Raw genomic sequence first — 21103 nt, 5'->3', positions numbered from 1 at the left:
GCATGAAATGTCCCCTCAATCCGCATTCTTTTTTAGTCCCCATTTACAATTGGCATGGGATTGAATAGCTAAAGGGGGCAGAGGACAGGTTTTCCTCCTCAACTCCACCATGATGGAAAGACGTGACTTCTTGCTCACAAAACCAAGTGAGCTAGGGAGAGCATGAGATCCCATCGGTCTTCCTAAAGCAAATCACACAGAGCAAAAACTAAACTGATTTTAGCTTATTGTGGTTTTAACACGAAGTACCCTTTGCTTACACTGTTTCAGGAATCTTACGTGTGGAAGATGTACCAGGAAAGGTGCTGGGACTTCTTCCCAGCTGGCGACTGCTTTCGTAAGCAATACGAAGATCAGCTCGGATAAGTCTGAGTTCAAGACGAGCCATGATTCTGGACAGTCACCTTCTAATGGGACAGAATCCTTTTTTTATACTTCTTTTAAAAAAATCTATATTTGGAAATTGATTTGGCATCTGTGCCCAATGGACAAAGAATGGCAAACCATCAAGGATTCCACCCAGCTGCTCACAGGGCTCCCAGTTCTAAGAACCCAGTCTAAGAGTTCAACTAGTTTCTTGGAATAGTTCAGAGAAATATGAAGTCTTGAACACCTAAATGTCATGCAAGAGGATGCCGGGCAGCGACCAATGGGGAGACCTACACAAAATTATGTTCAACTCATGTTAACTGCAACCTAATTTTTCCATGGTACTTGCTAGTGACTCTATCCAGAATCAGCTTGAAAAGCTTTAAGCAGCTAAAGAAATAGAAAACAAACACTTTGTCGAAACTGAAATATCGATTAAGTGCCTTAAAAAATCTCTTTAGATATAGCTATGCAAGTTTTTTATGTTTGTGTTCCGGAAGGACAACTCCATTAAACAGCTGTGCTGATATTCTGTCTTACTTTATGAAACTGCACCTGAAGGTTATTCACATCATTTCTTCACTAACAGCTTCTCAACTGCTGTTAGTTGAAGAAAGGCACTGTACTGAAATTTCAGAAAAGTCTCAACCTTATACCAAACTTGAGTGATGCTTTGTGGTCCCGTGTGAGTAGTGGAGCTGCCATGTTTTAGGTCAACCTCCTCCAATAAAGTCAAGTGCCCACTGCAATAAAGTGACACATGCCAGTTCATGGTTTGGCTTCTCGTCATGGACCACTTCGGTCATTCCACAGCAACCTGACTGCTGGAGTCAGGGGCAGGAGACAAGCAGCCCACGGGCTTCATACCACAAGGAAATGTCCATCGACCAGAGGGTGTTTCTTTTGACCAGCTGCCTGCCTTGTTCCTTGTGTATAGCCCTTAACTAGCTCCTGTTATTGTGTAATATTGTCAGGAAGGAGACTGAAAACATAGCTGGGACACCCCCGGTCCTTAAAGAAATCTATTAGGTGACTAAGCCGGATAATAACAAAACAAAGCCCCAAGCAAGCCTCATACATGTATTCAGATGCCATCAAAAGCAGAGGTAGGCATTGGCTGCTGTAAGCGTAACAGTACACGTTAGCATGGGGTGTTCTGGTAAACTAGCCCACCCTTAGTGTGCTTCAGGCACATTTCCCTCCATCACCCCCCTCCTCAGGAAATCATGCTGTCCAGCCAGTCTTCCAGCTCTTCCTCGGTGACATTTTTGGATGTGCTCGTCTGTTCAGGTTCCACATTTTTCTCTGCGGTCATAGATGGTTTTTCAGGAACTACGGAAATAAAATCAACATTAGCCACTTCACATCAATTATAATGGTGAGGGTTAAGGCCTCCTGGGGGTTTGTTTGAGGATATACTTGAGCCCAAATTGCTTTCTCCACAACAAGACATTCTCATGAATGTCACCCCCTAAGATACAATCAATAGTATCTAAACAAAATAAGCAAAGGTACAGATTTGCTCTCCTATTTATACTGAAGATGAACTTCACTGCTCACTGGTGTTGTGGAGTTTGTTCTAACACAAAGACCAACAGCATAGCTTAGTGTCCTTTTCCTTTGGGGGCAATCCTGAAACATCATAATGACTCTCCAGTACTGTATATGACAGTTACCACATCAGAAGGGCTACCAGCTCACAAAATATTTACAAGATGTAAACATTCTTTTGCTTTTTTAAAAAAAAAAAGAAAACAAATCTGTTTCCAGCCTGTTCAGTCGATTAAAAGGTCTTCTACTGAAAGGCTTTTACAGCAGTTCAATTTGCAGCTCTAAATTTAATACTGCAACTGGGCTGGTAGCCACTTTGGAAGCCTAAGATATATTGAGTAAGAGAAACTGTGAGAAAGGTCAAAGCAGGGGAAGCTGTGATTTGCCCAGGGGAAGAGATGCCTGGGACATGGCTAAATCAATGTCAGACACACAGGGGCACGCATAGGTGAAGGGGTAGGGCTGTTCCCATAAAAACACCAGAACTGAGCAGATGAACGGGAAATGAAATGACAGCCATACCTGTTTCCTCCTGGGCCACCTGCCCCTCTCTTTCTGGTTCCTGGTCCTGAGATGTCTGGTCCGGACAGATTCTGTCTTCCTCTTTCACAGGTACATCCAAATGCAGCAACATGTCCAGTTCATCTTCCAGATGGTCTGCCACGGACTGTGGTGGGAAGGGGGCTTTCTGCAAACCCTCTAGAGGGTTTGGTCTTAAACTGTCTTTGCCCAGAGACCTGGGACAACTACCCACAGCAGATCTGAGCTCAGAGATGGGCCCCCTTAACTGCATGCCCAGCTCCTTGCCGTCATCATTTCTCCTTGGTTTCACCTGTGGAAGTTCCAGAGGAATTGTGGTCTGAAAAAGAAGCATGATGTCCGAGTTTAGTAGCATCCTTGTGTTTGCTTAAGCACAAGAAGTTAAGGAAGCCATACAATCTTGTAGGTAGGAAACTCAATTCAGACAGACCACAAAGTTATCTCCTATTGGAGCCCCACTGCAGACCCCTTCCTGACCCGCCCAGGGTGAATGAAGAGACTATGTGGAAACATCACAGGGCTGGGGCTCCCCTCTGCTCCCCTCTATTATGTGCTAACGAGCTCCGAGGTGGAATTAAAAGCCCACATCTTCCTAACCCTGGCCTGAAAGCTGACTCTACCAGATGTCTATCTATTTGAATTGATACTTAAGTCTATCATGAAGAATGGCCTATCTGTAAAAGTTACTAAGTAGTAATTAGCCAAGTAGACTTGGTCACTGTGCTTAGATGACGGGGCAGAATCATTTGCCAAGAAGAAAAGAATTCAACAGTCATTTGAATATAAAATGTCAAATGTGAGGAAAGTCAGATTATTTGGCTACACTTATAGAACATTCAAAACCAGGTAAAACTATAGTAATCGAAGCCAGGGTAATGGCTGTCTTGTGGGCAGATGGGGATTTAAGGTATGTGTGGTGGCCTCAGAGGAATTCGCAATACTCTGACTCTTGAATGCTGATTCCAGTTACACACACTTACCCATACATTTGGACCTATCTGTGCTATGCTTCAAAAACTTCCCATATGACTGTGACAAGGTCTCAGCCTAAGGTTGAGGAACCGTCTTTGGGGAAAAGGCCACAGGGGTGGCAGGGGCCCACAATGCATAGGCTAGAAAGTGTGCCCTATAGCAACTGATCCCTACTCTTAAAGACCCAAATTGCTAGTAACTCCTCAGAAATTTACTTCAGTATGGCCTTATAAGCATGAACTAGACCAATGTCCAGAATGGCAGTGTATAAAGCGAAGCCAGGGCGTGGTCCTCTAGGCTAATCATACAACCACTTCATAGATCTCTGTGACATAGATCTCTGTGAGAACCTGGAAGTTATTTTCCTTATTTTTCAACCTCCTAGGTGATAATAATGAGTTCAGTTGAGAACAGACCTGAAGCCTATGGATATGTATGTGTGTGTGTGTGTGTGTGTGTGTGTGTGTGTGTGTGTGTCTGAGCTAGGGTCTCTCACCTGGACCCAGGTGACAGCTTTCTTAAGATGGCTTACCTACTCTGCCTTTGTACAAGAACACACCAACACAGCCATGAATACAAACTCCAAGCGCTCAGCCTGCTTTCTATTCCCCCAGCACAGTATTTACTATGAACATTTTCATTAATGCGGACCTGCCTGGGTCATCCTCTCCTTTCACTGCAGCTCAGGTAATCTTACACCTCAGACCTCAGCTTACCCACTGTTTCCTGAGGAAAGCCAGTCCTACCCACACCAGGATACAGCAGGTTCATTACTACAAGCTCTTATGGCACACTGTAATTCACATAACTTATCATTTCTATGCATCTGTATAATTACTTCATTAAACTGATTAGTATCAATATTTTCCAGTAGATTGAGCTCAGGGAAGGAGGAACTACATCCACCTGCTCACCACTGTGTGCCTAGTGCCAACTCAGAGCGTGATACCTGAATATTCTGTGGTAATAGCTAGACTTTATAGTCCTTCTTGCACTCATCTCTATTCATTTGATCCATTAAAATATGTCGTATATAAAATATAACAGTAACTTCAAACAACTATTTTGTTTTCCTTCAAACTTTACAAGGTGACACCTCAATATGAGGCCTCAGCTGGTGATGAGATAAGATCAGGCTGAGACACCCTGCAGGCTATATTCTTCCCTCTGGTCCTTCCTCTGTCCCAGCCCAGCCAGTAGGTAGACTCTGACTTTACCTGGATCAACTCCGCAGCCACGTTGAGCCGGACTGAGAGAGGCAGCTGTTGAAGGGCCTGAACCAGTGACTCACTATCCACGTAGAGTGCTGAGTTCTAGATGGATTTTAAAAGAGGGGGGTGGCAAAATAAGTGTGCATAAGCCATTCACTGGAGTTACTTTTGTCTAGGAGTCCAATAATAAATCACATCTAATGAGCTTCAACGGCTCTCTACCAAACAGTGAGCCCACAGCTCGCTCACTCAGAGACACAGTTGGGCAGTGGTCACCATCACACCAAGCTGACACCGTAGCCTTAAAACTGGGAGAAAACTAGCATTTTAATGAAATTGACCAGAAACTTCCCCTAAATTCAGACTGCCCGTCCTAGGCAGAAGAGAGAAGAGCTGGTTAGGTGGTGACATGGGGGTTGCCAGGTATCCCCAAAGGAGCTGGTGGGTAAGCTCTGCTTCTCTTCAGATCCGAAAACAGCAACTTCCTCTCTCCAGCCAGCAGCACTCGGTGGGGGTGGCACTAAAAGCTTCCATTGACCCTTTCCACCCAGGGATGAAGTTACACTCTTGCACTGTTGTTTCAAACCAACATCCCTGCTAAGTCCACAGCCAAACCAGTGGCTGATTATCTACCATCCTATTAGCTACCTTGTAGGTGTCCTGGTGACCTAAGGGAAACAAGCCCTTAAGAGCTGGTCCTAATGAACTCTAATAGAGGCAAACACCATCCACCACCAATGGTGGACACAGACTTTCATAGGCCCACCCAGGACCGTGTCTTGTCCTGTAATTACTGACTTCACATTGGCAAAAAGCCAGAGATCCCCTAGATTAATAGCTCTATGGTAGGGGCATCTCAAGGTCAAGTGTGGTAGAGGAAGACACCTGACATCAACTTCTGGCACTCTCCTCTCCTCTCTCCCCTCTTTCCTCTCTCCTCTTCCCTGCCCCCCTCCCTCCCTCCCATAGATGCATACACTTGCATCTCACCATAAAAGAATGTGAGAAAAACCAGGCGTGTAGTGGCACAGGCCTATAATCTCAACATTTGGTAGACAGACACAGGAGGGTCATGAATTTGAGGTCAGGCTGGGAAACATAGTGAAATCCTTTCTTACAGATCTTTGGGGGGAAAGTGGCACCCAATCCATTCCTTACTCATGAGCACAGGAAGGACCTTGACTAAACCTACAGTACAAACACAGCCTTTGTGGTTTAAGGACTGCCAGAAGGCCTTCTATTATGCTTGTTTTTATTTTGTACTACTAAAAGAAGGGTAATAGAGGTACAAGGTTAAGGAAGGAATGTCAGGGAAGGGGGAAGTTGGCAAAAAGAAGCAGAAGAAAAAAATAGCAAAGTAATCTACTGTGTTAAATCATAACCATTAATTTCCTACTTCACAACTCAACCTATGAGACATTCACAGATGGCCTAATGAACTCAAGCTTGAAGGACCTTATCAACTAGGTCTCTTATACATTCTCTCCAGAGCCAGTAGCAGAGAATGCATATGGATTACAGCTCTTTTCCACAAGATTAATCTCTGCTATAATGGAAAGGTACAGGGCCTTTGTCTTGAGACATTCAAGACACACTTGTCTTACCTGCTTTGGACATGAAGTTTCACCATCCCATTCTTTCTCCTCAGCAAATCGGAACTGTGAGAAGGAGTCCCCTAGGAATAGAAAAAAGTATGTATATAATATACATACACATATACAATTTTATTTACTCACATATATATACACACACACATAATTATACACAGAAGACACCCAGTTTCTCTGTTTCCATTTTAGAGCACAAGTGACATTCTGAATAGTTAACCTTCCAAAATACAGTGACACCATCCTGCAAGTCCTGGACCCAGTGCATACATCTGGGCTCTGGAAAATGCTGATGACAGCTACACTTACTTTATTCAGTTTTCACTCAATAAACCACCATTCCACACGTCAAGGGACAAGCAAACAGGCCTGCAAACATGGTCATTTACCCATATCTAGTCTATTTCCATCTTTTCTGCTCAGTGTATGCAAAGAAGTGTGTATTTATGATGGGAGGGCCAGCAAGGCAGAAGAGGGAAGATGAGACTGAAGGACAGCATCTCTGGATTGACCCACAATGATAACAGACTATCTTTTTGATGAGTTATACTCTTAATAACCTCCATTATCACTCCAAATGTCACCTAGTCAGAATGTCAAACACAAACTAAACTCAAAGATGGTGCATTAGACCATTGTGTAAACCATAGCGCACTACTCTGAGTCTTGAGGTAAGCAACAACGTATGATGGTAACATAAGTAAGGATTGAAAATGATCCTGGGCAGTAAGCTCTATGATCTGCTACAAGGCTTGCTTTGTACATGCATACGCATCTGAAAATTTGCATTAATAATTCATTACACATGAAGAATTCTCTCTCTAGCTTTCACAAGGATCTAAATTTGGTCCTACTTCATTTACTTTCTATCTCCCCAGGCAGCCTGTTTGCGCACTTTCATGTAGACAATTCAATGTTCTATCTCATCTTCTTCTTGTCTGAAGAACCTAAAGAACCATGTGCCTCTTGCCCTTCATCTCCTACCTGTATTTTAAAAACATCACAGGCCACCTCTGCCCTGTGTGTTATCGCCCAGGTGATAGAACCATGGGATTTATTCTTTTCCTTTGATTAACAGAGTGGGGGAGAGAAAATTCAAAAAGGAAGAGAGAGACAAAGGTAAAAAGTAGAGAAAAGACCAAAAGTGGAGAAGAGTCAACACATTTCGTTGTTGGTGAACCAACCTGATACTTCAAAATTCTTAAAATGAATGAAGTCTTATGTGTCCATATATGTACGCATCTATTGTGATTCTCCATGCTTACTGTATAAAATGCCTGTGCAACATCATTTGTACCTACATTACTTTTCATCAGGAGAAGTGAAACTGGAGAGTAAGGATACAGGAGAGAGTTATAAACTAATAGAAATCTACCCAGAAGCTTGGAGGAGAATTCTGCAAGAAAAAGTTGAAGTTTTAAATACCTTCGTTACTAAATAAAGAACAAAGGACAAGAATGTAATTGTTCTATAGTTAGTGGGGAAAAACAAAACAGAGAAGCACAAGAAAAGAACCAACTTTCTATTCTTCCGGCAGAAAAGCGGCTGGAACCCAATGCTTTGTGCTTGCTAGGCAAGTACTTTACCGGGGTTATACCCACAAGCCTCATTTTTTTTTCCTTAAAGAAGTATGCACATCAACCAATCTTACCTAAGTATCAGAAAGCCAGGAGAATTTCTCCTAATAGTGGGATCAGGGTCTGTCTCTGACTCTGTTACCTGCTTTGGGGACCCTTTCCTCCCACTGGGTTGCCCTGTCCAGCCTCAACCGGAGAGAAGGTACCAGTCTTACTGCAACTTGATATACTATGGCTGACTGATATACATGGGACACTGTCCCTTCTGAAGAGAGAAGAGGAGTAGTTGGGGAAAAAGAGGAAAGGTTCAGGGGAGGACTGGGAGAAGAGGGAGGGAGGGGAAACTGTGATCATGCTGGAAAAACATTTCATTATTTTAAAAATTTAAAAATTAAAAATTAGCACATATATACATACACTATATATATATTTATAAAATATATATATATTGAGGTGGGCTAGATGGCTCAGCAGGTGAAATGCATTTGCCACCAAGCCTGATTATGTGAATTTGAACCTCTGGGACCAATATGGTGAGAAGAGAACTGCCTCCTGAGTGCTGGCCTCTTCTGACCTCCACACACTCTATGTGGCATGTGTGTCCAGAGACACAGACACAGACACATACACACACCTGAATAAAATAAATAGATATGGCTAGGCATGGTTGTATACACTTCCAGCACTTGGGACACAGAGGAAGGTGGAACTCTGAGTTCTAGGCCAACCTGGTCTACATAGCAAATCCTAAGCCAGCCAGGGCTCTACCATGAAATTCAGCCTCGAAAGAAGGAGGGGGGAGGGGATAAAGTGTGTGTGTGCATGCAAATACATGTCAGTGCGTGTGTGCATGCATATATTAATTTCTCTGTCACAGCCAGTGCAACTGAAGAAAATAATGAATTATCAATACTAGAAAAATAAATGAAACCATAACAATCTGAAGAAAACAGACTGTTACTATTGTACTAGGAAAATCCAAAGGAATGAGTAGGAAAGGCTTCAGAAAATTTATAATAAAAATAAGCAGCTCTCTTAAAATCCACTTGAAAGTAAAATAGAATAACCTAACATGAATATACACAGAATTTCTAGGAATAAAGCATAATAAACATTTATTAAAAGCAACTACTTCAAACTTTTTACCAAGGGAAATGAAAAACAAATTTATCTAATCTATAAAATCAATGTTCATTTCAAATCTCAAAAAGATTTATCAAATCATTTTTTAAAAATATGTAAACCAAGAAATGAAAGGTAGATTTATTTGTTTTTAAGACAAGAGTCTATGAAGCCCTCACTGGCCTGGAACTCACTATGTAGACGAAGATGGCTTCAAACTCAGGGATCCACCTGCCCCATCTCCCGAGTGTTGGGATTAAAGGCATGCACCACCACATCAGCCTTTCAAAGGGTGAAGAATCTGTCTTCAATTTTAAAAATGCATTCAAAAATCTCAATGAATAAAATAGAGAGCTACTCATAAAATAGGAAAGTGCCGAAGAAACCCAGGCATGTGGACATTCAGACAACAGCAGAACATGATATCTGTGGAGAATCGGTCTTTATTGGAACTAAAACATCCCAATTCCAATACCCAAAAACATATTTTGTGTGGCTCAAAGACGTAGACATTTGGGGAAGGCAGAACGACAAACAAGGCTGAATTTTGAAGTTAGAGAAGTATAAATTAAATTCCACAAAATTAAGATATAAAGAAATTATCTTAGGTCTTCTGTGACAATAAAACTAAACTCAGCCGGGCGGTGGTGGCGCACGCCTTTAATCCCAGCACTCGGGAGGCAGAGGCAGGCGGATCTTTGTGAGTTCGAGGCCAGCCTGGGCTACCAAGTGAGTTCCAGGAAAGGCGCAAAGCTACACAGAGAAACCCTGTCTCGAAAAACCAAAAAAAAATAAATAAATAAATAAAAAAAAATAAAAAAAAAATAAAAAAACTAAACTCAAAGATGACACCGTGACAAGAAACATTTCCAGCACAGACACACAAAGAGCTATTGTTTCTAATATAGAAACAGACTCTGCAAGTCAATCAGAATAAAGCAGCCCAGGAGAAAAGCAGGCCAAGAGAACAGTATATGAAGAAAGACGGCTGATAACATATGCAATAATTAAAAAAAATCTTGGAGTTTTTTAAATTAGCCAACAGCCGACTGCTTTATCTAATGCTGTTTTGTCATTACTATGTGTGTGGGTACATTGTGTTTATGGGTGCACATGTGTGCATGGGTAAGTGGAAGCTTCCACATGAATGGCACAAACAGGAGTTTAGGACCACAGAGGCACAAGAGTTGAAAAGTCAAGGTTTCCAGGTAGGGTCCCGAGTCCTGCCTGCTGAAGCAACCCTTATTCTGGAGGCTTGCTATGAAAGAGTGCAAGCCTAAGGCTGCAGCCCAAAGAGGGAGATGACAGGAACGACAGCCCACAGCTATCTACAGCTTTCTACAGACTGTTTATTAAAGAGAAGAAGGAAAAACACAGGACACAGTAGAAAAAGATCCACAGAGATTGACATACTGACAATATTTCAGAATCTATGTCAAACTTTGTAGAACAGAAACAGCTAAAAATCATCAACAATGTCATTTGTGAAGTCATTTCCAACCCACAGAAAAATCAAGCATGTATAGAGAAGAAAATTTTAAGGAAGAATGAGATATCTAAAATACTGCTTTCAGTAAACATCACACTGACATAACAGCGTTTTTTTATCTTGTTTTGTTTTAAGACCTCAGGGCTGGTGGCCAGTGTTGGGAAAAGCACGTGTTGTGCAGGCTTGTCCTGAGTTCCATTCCTAGAACTTACAGAGGAAGGTTTTCTTCAGACACCACATGTGTGCTGCAACATATACATGCTCCCTCCCTGCTCTCTCCCCCTCGTCACCCCTCTTCTCTTGCCCACACACTTTCATTCTTTCTCATACACATAATAGTAATAATAAAATTAAGTTTTAAATAGTCCTCATGGATGAAGCACATAGAGGCTAATTGCTCTAAATAACAAACTTGCTAAAGGACGAGGACTGCTATGTATCATCGACTGCTAACCCCTCTCATTCTGGCATTGAAGATGAAAGAATATTCACACTCCCAAACTGGGAGCCCTGAACCACAAGTTCTTCTAAAATATTGTGAAAATTGTTCCTTCTGAATCCTACCATGACATGCATAAGAGAATGGCGGTACCACCTGTGCTCCTTTCTCACAGGTCAGACCTGTGGTTGTGCAATAATCCGGGGCCTTCTTTAAGAAACAGTGCACAGTGGGTCCACAGCAGGCTCGACTCTACTCCAGCACACTACTCCCACCAACGACATGTTTCATGACTTACAAGAGATCATAGGGCAGCCTTACCAGACATGCACACAACATCCTAAAGGAAAACAAAAGACTGAGGCTGTTCTGTAGCTTGCAAAACAACAAACAATCCCCCAAATCTGACTCTGCAAATAAGAATGCCAACATGCAGGGCAGGCCATACCATCTGAGGAAGGCTAGAAGGGAGGACTGAGTTCAGAGCCAGGCCCCATTAAAAAGCTGCCAATCATTCTGCTCCAGCGACAGGCTTGAAGGGCACACAATAAAAGCTAAGATGGGAGACAAATTTTATTATGCTTTCAAAGTCCTTGCTCTATTGCCAACGGTGGCTATCTTCTATAGCCAAAATAAAGAGGTTTTTCTCAAAAATCAAGTCATTGTGTAAAGAATCAAGTATTAGAAAATTATGAGGGGTGGTACTTTAAAAATGCTTCCAAACATTCAAAAAGAGTCTGGGGAGATGGCTCAGTAGACAAAAGAGCTTGTATAAGCACAAGGACAGGAATTTAGATTCACCTGAAACCACCTAAAAAGCTAGGCACAACCTTGCATGTCTGTAATCCTGGTACTGGGGACAGAGAGAGGCAGATGTTAGGGCTTGCTGGCCAGCCAGCTGTGTGAAAACAGTTAACTTCAGGTTCTGTGAGCAACCTGGTCTCATGAACTATGACATAAAGTGACGGAAGAAAACACATAACAGGCTCTTCTGGACTCTGCACATTTACACACACACACACACACACACACACACACACACACACACACACACAAATGAACACAATGAATAAGTAAATCAAAGAGAGTGTTTTAAGCAGCACACAATGCTCTGATTTCTAAGATTCCCTGGGTAAAACTCATCACCATCAAATAGCTCTCCAGCTCCAGGTGCTGATGAGAAACAAAGCCTTTAACCACTCTCTCACTATTTGAGAAGATGAAAGCTTAACTACAGAAAGAACATTACTGTGGCCAGCCCACCTCAGATGCAGGCTGGTACCTAAAGAATATGGCAAATCTGTTTGGAATGCTGTTGCAATGGCAGGTGTAATCTCACAGCTGTCAATGCCGGGAGAGCAACAGGCCTTCAGTGTGCCACGACAAGAGTCACCAACAGACAACTGACAGTGATGTTTCAGGTAGGCTGGTGTTATGTTTGATTATTTGTGAAACAGACACCTAACACTCTATGAAAGCCTTTTAAAACTAGGTAGATCTACATGTACTGACACTGAAATATAACTATTGCCTCAATTATATAAAAATCAATATGTAGAATATGAATATGATACATCTGATATATATATGTGATATATATATATATATATGAGATGTATATATCATATCCTCAAACTAACAAAATTACCCAAGACAACTATATACCTAATTTAAGAGCAACTCTCTCTCAGCAAGTAGTGGGGTTGAAGGAAATTTTCATCTCTGCAAGTGCTTTTCCAGTTGAACTCTCTTTGCCAACAACAAGATGTTTTTGGCACTGAACCAACCAGAACTAAGGGAATCTGTGAAAAAGTTAAATATTCTTGAGGGCAGGAACTAAGATCTGTCAACCCCAGAATTTACTGTTGTATTAATAAATTATTTTCTTATTAACTAATAAAGCTCTCTCCACGTTTGCTAGAATCTTCTAAGTTCCACAGAATAAAAACAAATGAATATTTTATATCTAGGTCCCCAATATTTGATATGTTGACACCATTCAAAGGTATGAAACCTAAATTAAGAAATAAACAGTACTTTGTTTTAGAAATCATCACAGGCTTCTGAAATAATGCCTATAGTGTTTTTAAAAATATGAACTTCTATATACTCTACATATTACCATGGCAATATTGGTGAGTTAAAGAGGTATACACAGTCTATCACTACATTGAAGATGTCCCGGTCTCTTCACCCTGCTTAACTTCCCCAAGCTGCCCAACCAATGTCATGTGACCCAAGGCAAAATGGACAAACTTGCTAGAATCCTACAGAATCAGAATGCTTCAAAAGTCTGCCACATTGTCACAGATAACACTGCTTTCAGTTTAAATTTACCCTTCTGGTCCCTTAACAAAATAAACAAACAAAAACACTTTCAGCCCAACAAAATCACTTAACACAATCAGAGAGCCTGGGCATTCAGGTCAAACTATAAAGAACACAGAAAGAGATATGAAAATGGTGCCTTTGGCCAGCATAGGCCAGGTGTACATAAACACAGATGGTGACCGTGGAAATCTGTTCAAGCCTCACATCCCATTCCTATCATTTGGTCATTTCCCACAAATGAGATCCTTCCTAGTTCCTATGATTTTTCATTTGTTTGGCTTTGGAGATAAAAATATCTCTACATAATCCAGGCTGGCCTTAAATCTGTGATCTCTTCTGCCTCAGTCTTCCAAATTCTGGAATTACCATATTCACCTACTGTTCTGAGCTTTTAATCATGAACTTGACCCATATCCTTTGTTTCGATAGTTCTGGACAAGCACTTCATTGGAAGCTCCATCCCTGCCCCCTTGTTATCACCATCCCTTCTCAACCAGGACCCAGAGTTTAAGAAATCACACATGAACACTGCAGGCTGACAAAGCTCCCACAGGGAATAGGAGGCTAAATGATCTCCACAGTGGTTGCCTTGGAGATGGAAGGCCCTAAATGTTCTTTCTGAAGGTTCCTCATCTGTGACACATAGCAATATTTGGAAAATCAGAGTAAATCTTCAGTCCACAGGCTCACAGAGGTCAATCCAAGAAAGATCAGAGCTCAGCCTATAAGGCATAAAAATTCTCATCACTCTCAATATTTTAGCCTTTTCAGATTTACCATTTTAAATATGGATGTCCTTCAGTGTTTAACCTAAAACAGAACAGCACCTCACTCTGTTATTGAGAGGAAGACAATACAAGCCATTAAGTATCTTAAAAGTTAGGTCAAATTATACAAGCAAGAGAGATCATCAAAATCTCTTGTCCTGCCCAACTGTGACTTATAATTAACTTTCTCACCAGTTGGGAGGCTCCCAAAGCCCCTGAGCATCAAATGTCCACATTGAGCTTCACATATAGGACGTGTCTATCTCCCTAACACTCCTAGAAACCAGGTGTTCATCTGCGTAGAGTGCGTGGAAGGACAGCTGGGAGTCAGAGTTCCAGACTTTGTGAGAGAAGGGTGATGTTGACATTCTGGAACTTAGAATGTAGTTACTTTCCTTCAAATTATTGGTGAAATACTTCTGTGCTGACCCTGTATCACTGTTGACAACGTGGAAAAAATTTTTAGATCAATCATTTTTACAAGAAAGCCAACATCAAACCCTGGCACAGCATTCTAAGATGAGAGTAAATAATCTGAGAAGACTGAATAAATAAGAGAATCCAAAGAACTTCAGAGAGACACAGACATTGTTAAGATCACACATTTGATTTGTGGAACCCTGAGTCAGCTAGGGTCAGGTCTGAGTGTGTGTAACTAAGACATGGATAATTAGGGCAGCTCAAGATAAAAGGCTGCACCTCTATTGACCAAAGACGTCTCGACAGGCTGTCAAAGACTGTCCTGGTAGCCCAGTCTCCTCCCAGTTCACTGCTCTTCCTGAGAGGCCCTTCTCCCTCTGAGATGATGGCCAGAGCTCCTGCTGTTGAGCCAGAACTGCAACATCAAGAAGGAAGAAGAGTGGAGGGGAAAGGGACACATGGCATTCATCGCCAGGTATGGAGGGATTCCAGAAACTGTAACATTGTATTCCCACTTACTTCTCATACATCATACTATTTTTGCTGAACCACAAAGGACATAATCTAACTTTTCCCAGAAGGCCTTGTGCCAAATAGGAATTAAGGATTCTCTTCCCATAGAAGGAGAGAGGAGAGAATGCTGTGTAGAGTGTTAGGTGCTCCTGAATGGGCAGTGAGTCCATAGCAGCAGCTTCTAGGGTAGGAGGTTGTGTCTAGAGATGCACCAACAACCCTCCCCCATCCCCAGGATATTTCAGTGACCTTCCTATAACATTTCAACTTCTTTGGATGGAATTTAGCTTAGAGAATATGTCTTTCAACTTACTCATCTTGCTGATTTTGATAGGGGATAAGTGTGAAACAAAATTGAGGTTTCCAGCAAAATGCAAGACCGCTTTACTGAGTCAGTGCCATTTTCTATTTCCTATAGGAAAACCACCTTGCTCTCCTTGCTCAGACCAAGTGAACAAAGGTTCCCTGAGACAGAAAAGCAGCTTAGGAGTGGTGAAACTCACTTTCCTGTTTCATTTTTTTTTTCATGTACATCCATGTATGTAATGCTATCTTTGTGCTACTGACATAATTAGACAAGATGTAATACACAGGACATGAGAGCAAAGGAGGACTATAAACAGAGATCCAACGGGATGGGGAAGAGGAGGGAAAAGAGGGAATTGGAGGAACAAAGACGAAATACTGCATGTTTTCTCTCGTGCAGACTCTAAACTGAAGACACATGTGTGCATGCACACATATGACACGGAAGCAAGAGGAGGGAAGGAGACTAGGAGAGGACAATGGGGCACAGATCAGACTAGGGACATTGATTTACATATATAAAACCGTCATAATAAGAGCCAGTGGGTAAAATGTTTGCTGTGCAAGCCTGATAACCTTAGTTCAATACCCAAGTTGTTCAGTTACCCAGGTTATTATACTTAGAGGTAAAAGAAGAAAATGGAGTCACAAAGTTGTCCTCTGCCCTCCACACACGTGCCATGGTATGTGCATAACTCTCCCTATACACGTCACACATAATATACAATAATATTAATAAAATTTAAATGTCATAATGAAACTCATTATCTTTTATGCTAACAAAAATTATATATGTATATAAATGATTTTGTCCCCCTAAAAGTTTATTTGTATTTCATTTATAACCTGACACCTCAGAATTAACTTTGAACCTAACACCCCCAGTACTAACTTTGTTGGTTACCTCTGCTGGTATAAACCATTATATAAACAATCAAGGAGTTCAGATCTAGCAATCAATGCACATTGCCCAAACATAACAAAAAATGCCAATGCCTACACAGGAAAAAAAAAAAAAAAAAGATTACTGCCAGGCGGTGGTGGCACACACCTTTAATTCCAGCACTCGGGAGACAGAGCCAGGCAGATCTCTATGAGTTCGAGGCCAGCCTGGTCTACAGAGCAAGATCCAGGACAGGCACCAACACTATACACAGAGAAACCCTGTCTCAAAAAAAAAAAAAAAATTACAGTAAAGAATTCTTTAGTCACTCAGTCACTCAACAAAGCTGCATACAGCTACACATGGCAGGTACTGCTCCAAAGAAGGAAAAACTGAATCATTTAATGCCCGTCTGAAGTGAGGTTGTGAACATATAGTCAACTACAGAGCACACAACGGTGGACACAAAGATGAAAAGAAGTATTGCGTTGCTGTAGAGGGGGATGCAACCCAAGGGAGTGTGGAGGCAGGTGAGGCTTCCTAGAAGAGGTGAGGCCTGCTTTGAAAGATGACAGAGGAAAACAAACCAGGAAATTGTAAATGAAAAGCCGAGCCTAAATCAGAGGGGGAAATGCAGCTACTGGAGGCCCTCCCTACAAGCGGTTGGGTGTTTCTAAAACACAAAATGTGATAGAATAATGAAAAGACAAAAGTTACAAATGGTAATATGCATTATAACTGAAGATGTCACATTAAATGTTGATACTAAAGACAACCCCAAATTCCTATTAATAGTTCACACCAAATGCTCACATTTTATATCATTAATATTAATATTCCTATTATCTGTAATGTAAGGTCTATAAAATACTTGGGGAATTCAGATGTGATGTACTTTTCATAGATGCTCTAAGAGACATTATTTGAGAATACCTTCAGAAATAGTCATGTTATATTTTGAACACTTTTGTTTGATTCTTTTGGTGCTAGGTATGGAACCTGAGGCAGAACTACATTTTTCAGAACTATACATTAGAATATCAAACTACATTGCAGTAACAAAACCATAAAATGGATATCATTTAACCTCAGCAGGAAAAGACTTTAAATGGTATGTATATAAAGTAAAAATTTTAAACTCTAAAGCCACATTATTCCAACAATGGTGGACTTGTATATTTATTAATTACTTGGTCAGGATCTATTTAGTCCAAGCCTGCTTTGAACTCACAATTCTCCTGCCTCAGCCTCTCTGGTGCTAGGATTATAGTAATGTGCCACCACACCTGGTTTTTGGTGTCTTTAGTCTCAGTCAGTACAATAAAATTATTCTCACCAGTGCCAAGATCATTTCTGTCCATATTCAGTGGGTGTTTATTTCTTACAGTCCTTCCCTCTGTTGGCATGGGGACTTTGTTTTGAAAATTATTAGTAGGCTAATTAAGAGGCTCATACTGTTCCCTGGATTTCTCTACCTCACATATCAATATGTCTTAATTATCTATTTCTCTACCTCTTCCTTCTATTCAACTCAAGGAGTATGAGTTTCTGAATGGAGGAAAAAATCAGCATTGAATTTACTTTGTCACTTGGGTGTGTTTTTTGTTTTTGGTAAACACTATTTTACTGTGATTTATATAAGCAAACATTTTCCACGGTCATTTGAATTTTAAAAGATTTTTGATTAGGCTTCTTGTCAAAAATTAGAGCACATAAAAGCAAAAACTGTAGCTTTCACCGCTACCAATTTGCCACACAGTGTGAAGGCAAGTCCCCACATGGTGCAGCAGAGTGGTCCTACTCTTGTGACTTCGTGAACCATTAACAATATCTAGATTTTTGAGTTGGGTGGTGGTGGTGAATGCCTTTAATCCCAGCAGTCAGGAGGCAGAGCCAGGCAGATCTCTGTGAGTTCAAGGCCAACCTGGTCTACAGACCGAGATCCAGGACAGGCACCAAAACTACATAGAGAAACCCTGTCTCAAAAAAACCAAAACCATGGGCTGGAGAGATGGCTCAGAGGTTAAGAACACTGACTGCTCTTCCAGAGGTCCTGAGTTCAATTCCCAGCAACCACATGGTGTCTCACAACCACCATCTGTAATGAAATCTAGTGCCCTCTTCTGGCCTGCAGGCATACATGCAGGCAGAACACTGTATACATAATAAATAAATAAATCTTTAAAAAAAAAAAAAAAAAAACCAAAACCAAACAAACAAACTAGATTTTCATATATTATTACAGAGTTTTCATTTTTAGCCTCTATGGAGTGTTTGCAGGAGTTACAGTAATATATGCAACTCTGACCTTTGTGAGGGTCCCAGCCCATTTCCCATGAATTCAGGATGCTTTCTGCACATTACACACACTGCAGTCTACCATATACTTCTGGGACTGCTACAGTGCCTGGCACACTGCAGACAGTTAGAAACTGTGCTTACTACCTAAACCTATGTGTTGAAGAATAAATGAGCCAGTGAATGAATACAGAAGTCTAAGACTAAACCAAAAATTACTCTAAGTGGTCTATGTGCCATAAAGGGGTAATGTAATGGAGAAATAAGAAAAAAAAACATCTTCATGAAGTTTGCTAAATATGTAACAGAAATGTAAAATATAGAGTTATGTTTGTAATCAGAATTTTCTGGGACTGAGGACTTCTGATGGGAACAAGTGGGAGGGAGTTGAAGGTGACAGAGGTCTCAATTGTAGTTGCTCTTAAACAGTTCTCAAAAATGAAGAGAAGAAACTAAAGATATTCCAAGATGTGAATATTTTAGTGATGACTACTGAAGTCAGTACTACCAACCTGTAAGATGGGAAGTGGTAGCATGGTTTTTAAAAAGGGTTATAACAAGTTGAAGATACCAAAAAGGAAGGCTTTAAAAAATTCTATTTGTTCATAATAAACAAGTTTTAGAAATTCCTCCTAGGAAAATTTTAATATATAGGAAGGGATTTAATACAAGCCGTGCTTGTATTAGAAGGCAGGATGTCCCTCAGGCCTGTCTGCTTTGTGAAGTGCTGTTTGCAGTGCATAATGACCCCATTTAAATTCTTCTTTAAAGTTCTTGCTTGTTCTTTCTGTATTTCATATTTCCTGCACAAGAGCTGAGGTCACCACTGTGACGAGCGATGCACCGTGAGCAGACATGAGTGCGGTTGGGGGAACTATGGATGCATGCTATCAGCATGCCCACCTGCTCTAAGTTTCACCTGATGAGCTGCTCTGACTCAAATCAAATGTGCAACAAACCAAAATGAACTGGTGCTCCACCCACATACACGTTCTGTCTGAAGGCTGCTCACTAAAAGAACGGGAAGAAGAAACCACCCTGGGAATGAAGCCTGGGGAGCAGCTGTGGCCACTTGCACACGGTGGCAGGACTTGCTCTCTTCTGGCAAGAGAAAAATGAAACCATTGGCAACCAACACGGAAGCCTAACTGAAGGGATAATGAGCTAACCAGCGCCTGTAGTTGGGGTGGTAAGATGGTCTGTCTTCCAACAGCAAAGCAAAGAAAGCTGCAGATTCACAGACATAAGGAAGCTACAGATCTGTCATAGCCTTTCCTTATAACTGACCTTCAAGATTCACATCCCAACATCAAGCTAAGGCTTGAGCACTGTACTTCTGACATATATTCTCCCAAACTGGAGTCACTGTGTCCAAGAATGAAATATATACTGGAAGTATTTTTGTATGTTACTGTATTTTCCCACTTACAATATATTTGCACACTTTGACATAAATGTGTATTGTGCCTACCATCACCAGAAGCTGGTGATGCAGAATGCAGCACAAAGTACCCGCTCTCACAGGATTTACACTCTAAATGTTTGTCAACACTTTCTGTTGTTGTCACTGTTTCTGAGAAGGTCTTACTATGTAGTTCTGGCTGGCCTGAAGCTCACTACGTAGGTCAGGCTGGATTGAACCTGTGACAATCTTTCTGCCTCTGCTAAAATTTCAGGGTGTTGCCACCACACCCTTTTTGGGAAAGATATTTAAATAAATTTGACTATTTCATAAAATCAATATATTTTATATTTATACTCACAATTTTAATGAAAATCATGTTTTCCTAGTATTTATTGAATATCCTTTTGCCGTGTGTGTTTGTGTATGTATGTTGTGTAAAGATACACATGTACAAATATGCTCATGTGTGTGGAGACCAGTGGTCAAAGTTGAGTGTCTTCCTCCATCACTCTTTATCTTGGTTTTTGAAGGCAGAGTCTCACTGAACCCAGGACCTGAAAGCTCGGGAGCCTTGGCCTGCCCTTCCAGCAGTGGAACTACAAGAACTGGCTGGGGTGCCACTGAGTATGTGGGTGCTGGGCACCCAAAACCAGGGCCTTGTGCTCACGCAGCAAGCTATTCGCCAACTGAGTCATCTCCCCCGGCTACTTACTAAGTATATTATGTGATTATAGAGAGGTATAAGCCTTCTTATTACAGGGATGAGAGAGAAGGGGAGGGACAGAGAAAGGGAAGGAGAGAGGGAGAGGAGGGAGGGAGAGAGAGAGAGGGAGAGAGCGCGCGCTAAAATAGAAGGAAGCAACAAGTGAGTATAATGTGGAAAATACAAACTTTTCACAGTTTTCTCTTGTGCAGAACCTGGATTTCCCATATGAGTGTGTGTGTGTGTGTGTGTGTGTGTGTGTGTGTGTGTGTGTGTGTGTGTGTGTATTCATGTGACTATGTTGGCATGAGACAGTGAAGCAGCAGATGTAAGACTATCTGAAATGAAGAGGTCCCACAGGAGGGGGGGGTGCCCGGGGGGCAGGACAGGTGAGCATGAACAATGCCTTACATACACACACAGGATAATCCATCATGAAATCCATTTACCCACCATTTTTCAAAAATAAAAAGCAAAATAAGCCTGATTTAAAAGTTTAAAGAAGCAATAGCATAACGATGTTTTAAGTTAATTCAGTTGCTTATATAATGTTCCAATTTTCTACATAATTTTTCCTAGATGCTAATTGCTATGTGTGAC

The 21103-nt window shown here is 41.3% G+C and overlaps 2 protein-coding genes and 1 long non-coding RNA gene across 4 annotated transcripts in view; 2 read left to right on the top strand and 1 right to left on the bottom strand.

Annotated features, from left to right (window-relative positions):
• Nucleotides 1–1304, top strand: part of Ryr3 (ryanodine receptor 3) — a 535270-nt gene extending 533966 nt beyond the window's left edge. Inside the window, exon 103 of the mRNA XM_076570297.1 lies at nucleotides 271–1304. Coding sequence (XP_076426412.1) covers nucleotides 271–366 — 96 coding nt within the window. The 3' untranslated portion in view covers nucleotides 367–1304. The remainder of the gene's footprint in view (nucleotides 1–270) is intronic.
• Nucleotides 1305–1435: 131 nt separating this feature from the next.
• Nucleotides 1436–21103, bottom strand: part of Aven (apoptosis and caspase activation inhibitor) — a 137226-nt gene continuing 117558 nt past the window's right edge. Inside the window, exons 1-5 of one of the 2 annotated variants that reach the window (XM_042275896.2) lie at nucleotides 14168–14325; nucleotides 6248–6318; nucleotides 4650–4745; nucleotides 2443–2779; nucleotides 1436–1701 (exon numbers count right to left, since the gene is read on the bottom strand). In XM_042275896.2, the coding sequence (XP_042131830.2) occupies nucleotides 1586–1701; nucleotides 2443–2779; nucleotides 4650–4745; nucleotides 6248–6318; nucleotides 14168–14198 (651 nt within the window). In that variant the 5' untranslated portion in view covers nucleotides 14199–14325 and the 3' untranslated portion in view covers nucleotides 1436–1585. Of the gene's footprint in view, nucleotides 1702–2442; nucleotides 2780–4649; nucleotides 4746–6247; nucleotides 6319–14167; nucleotides 14326–21103 lie in introns of those variants that run through there. The other variant, XM_076570298.1, reaches the window with a different exon arrangement.
• On the top strand, nucleotides 13896–20172 carry LOC121828774 (uncharacterized). Its single transcript, XR_006071329.2, has 3 exons — nucleotides 13896–14870; nucleotides 17088–17208; nucleotides 19208–20172. It is a non-coding gene; the product is annotated as an uncharacterized LOC121828774 (long non-coding RNA).

This window comes from Peromyscus maniculatus, chromosome 4 (assembly GCF_049852395.1).
Source record: "Peromyscus maniculatus bairdii isolate BWxNUB_F1_BW_parent chromosome 4, HU_Pman_BW_mat_3.1, whole genome shotgun sequence".
In the NCBI taxonomy this organism is placed as follows: domain Eukaryota; kingdom Metazoa; phylum Chordata; class Mammalia; order Rodentia; family Cricetidae; genus Peromyscus; species Peromyscus maniculatus.
The sequence above is the reverse complement of the archived record's forward strand: the minus strand, read 5'-3'. Positions and strand labels throughout refer to the sequence as shown.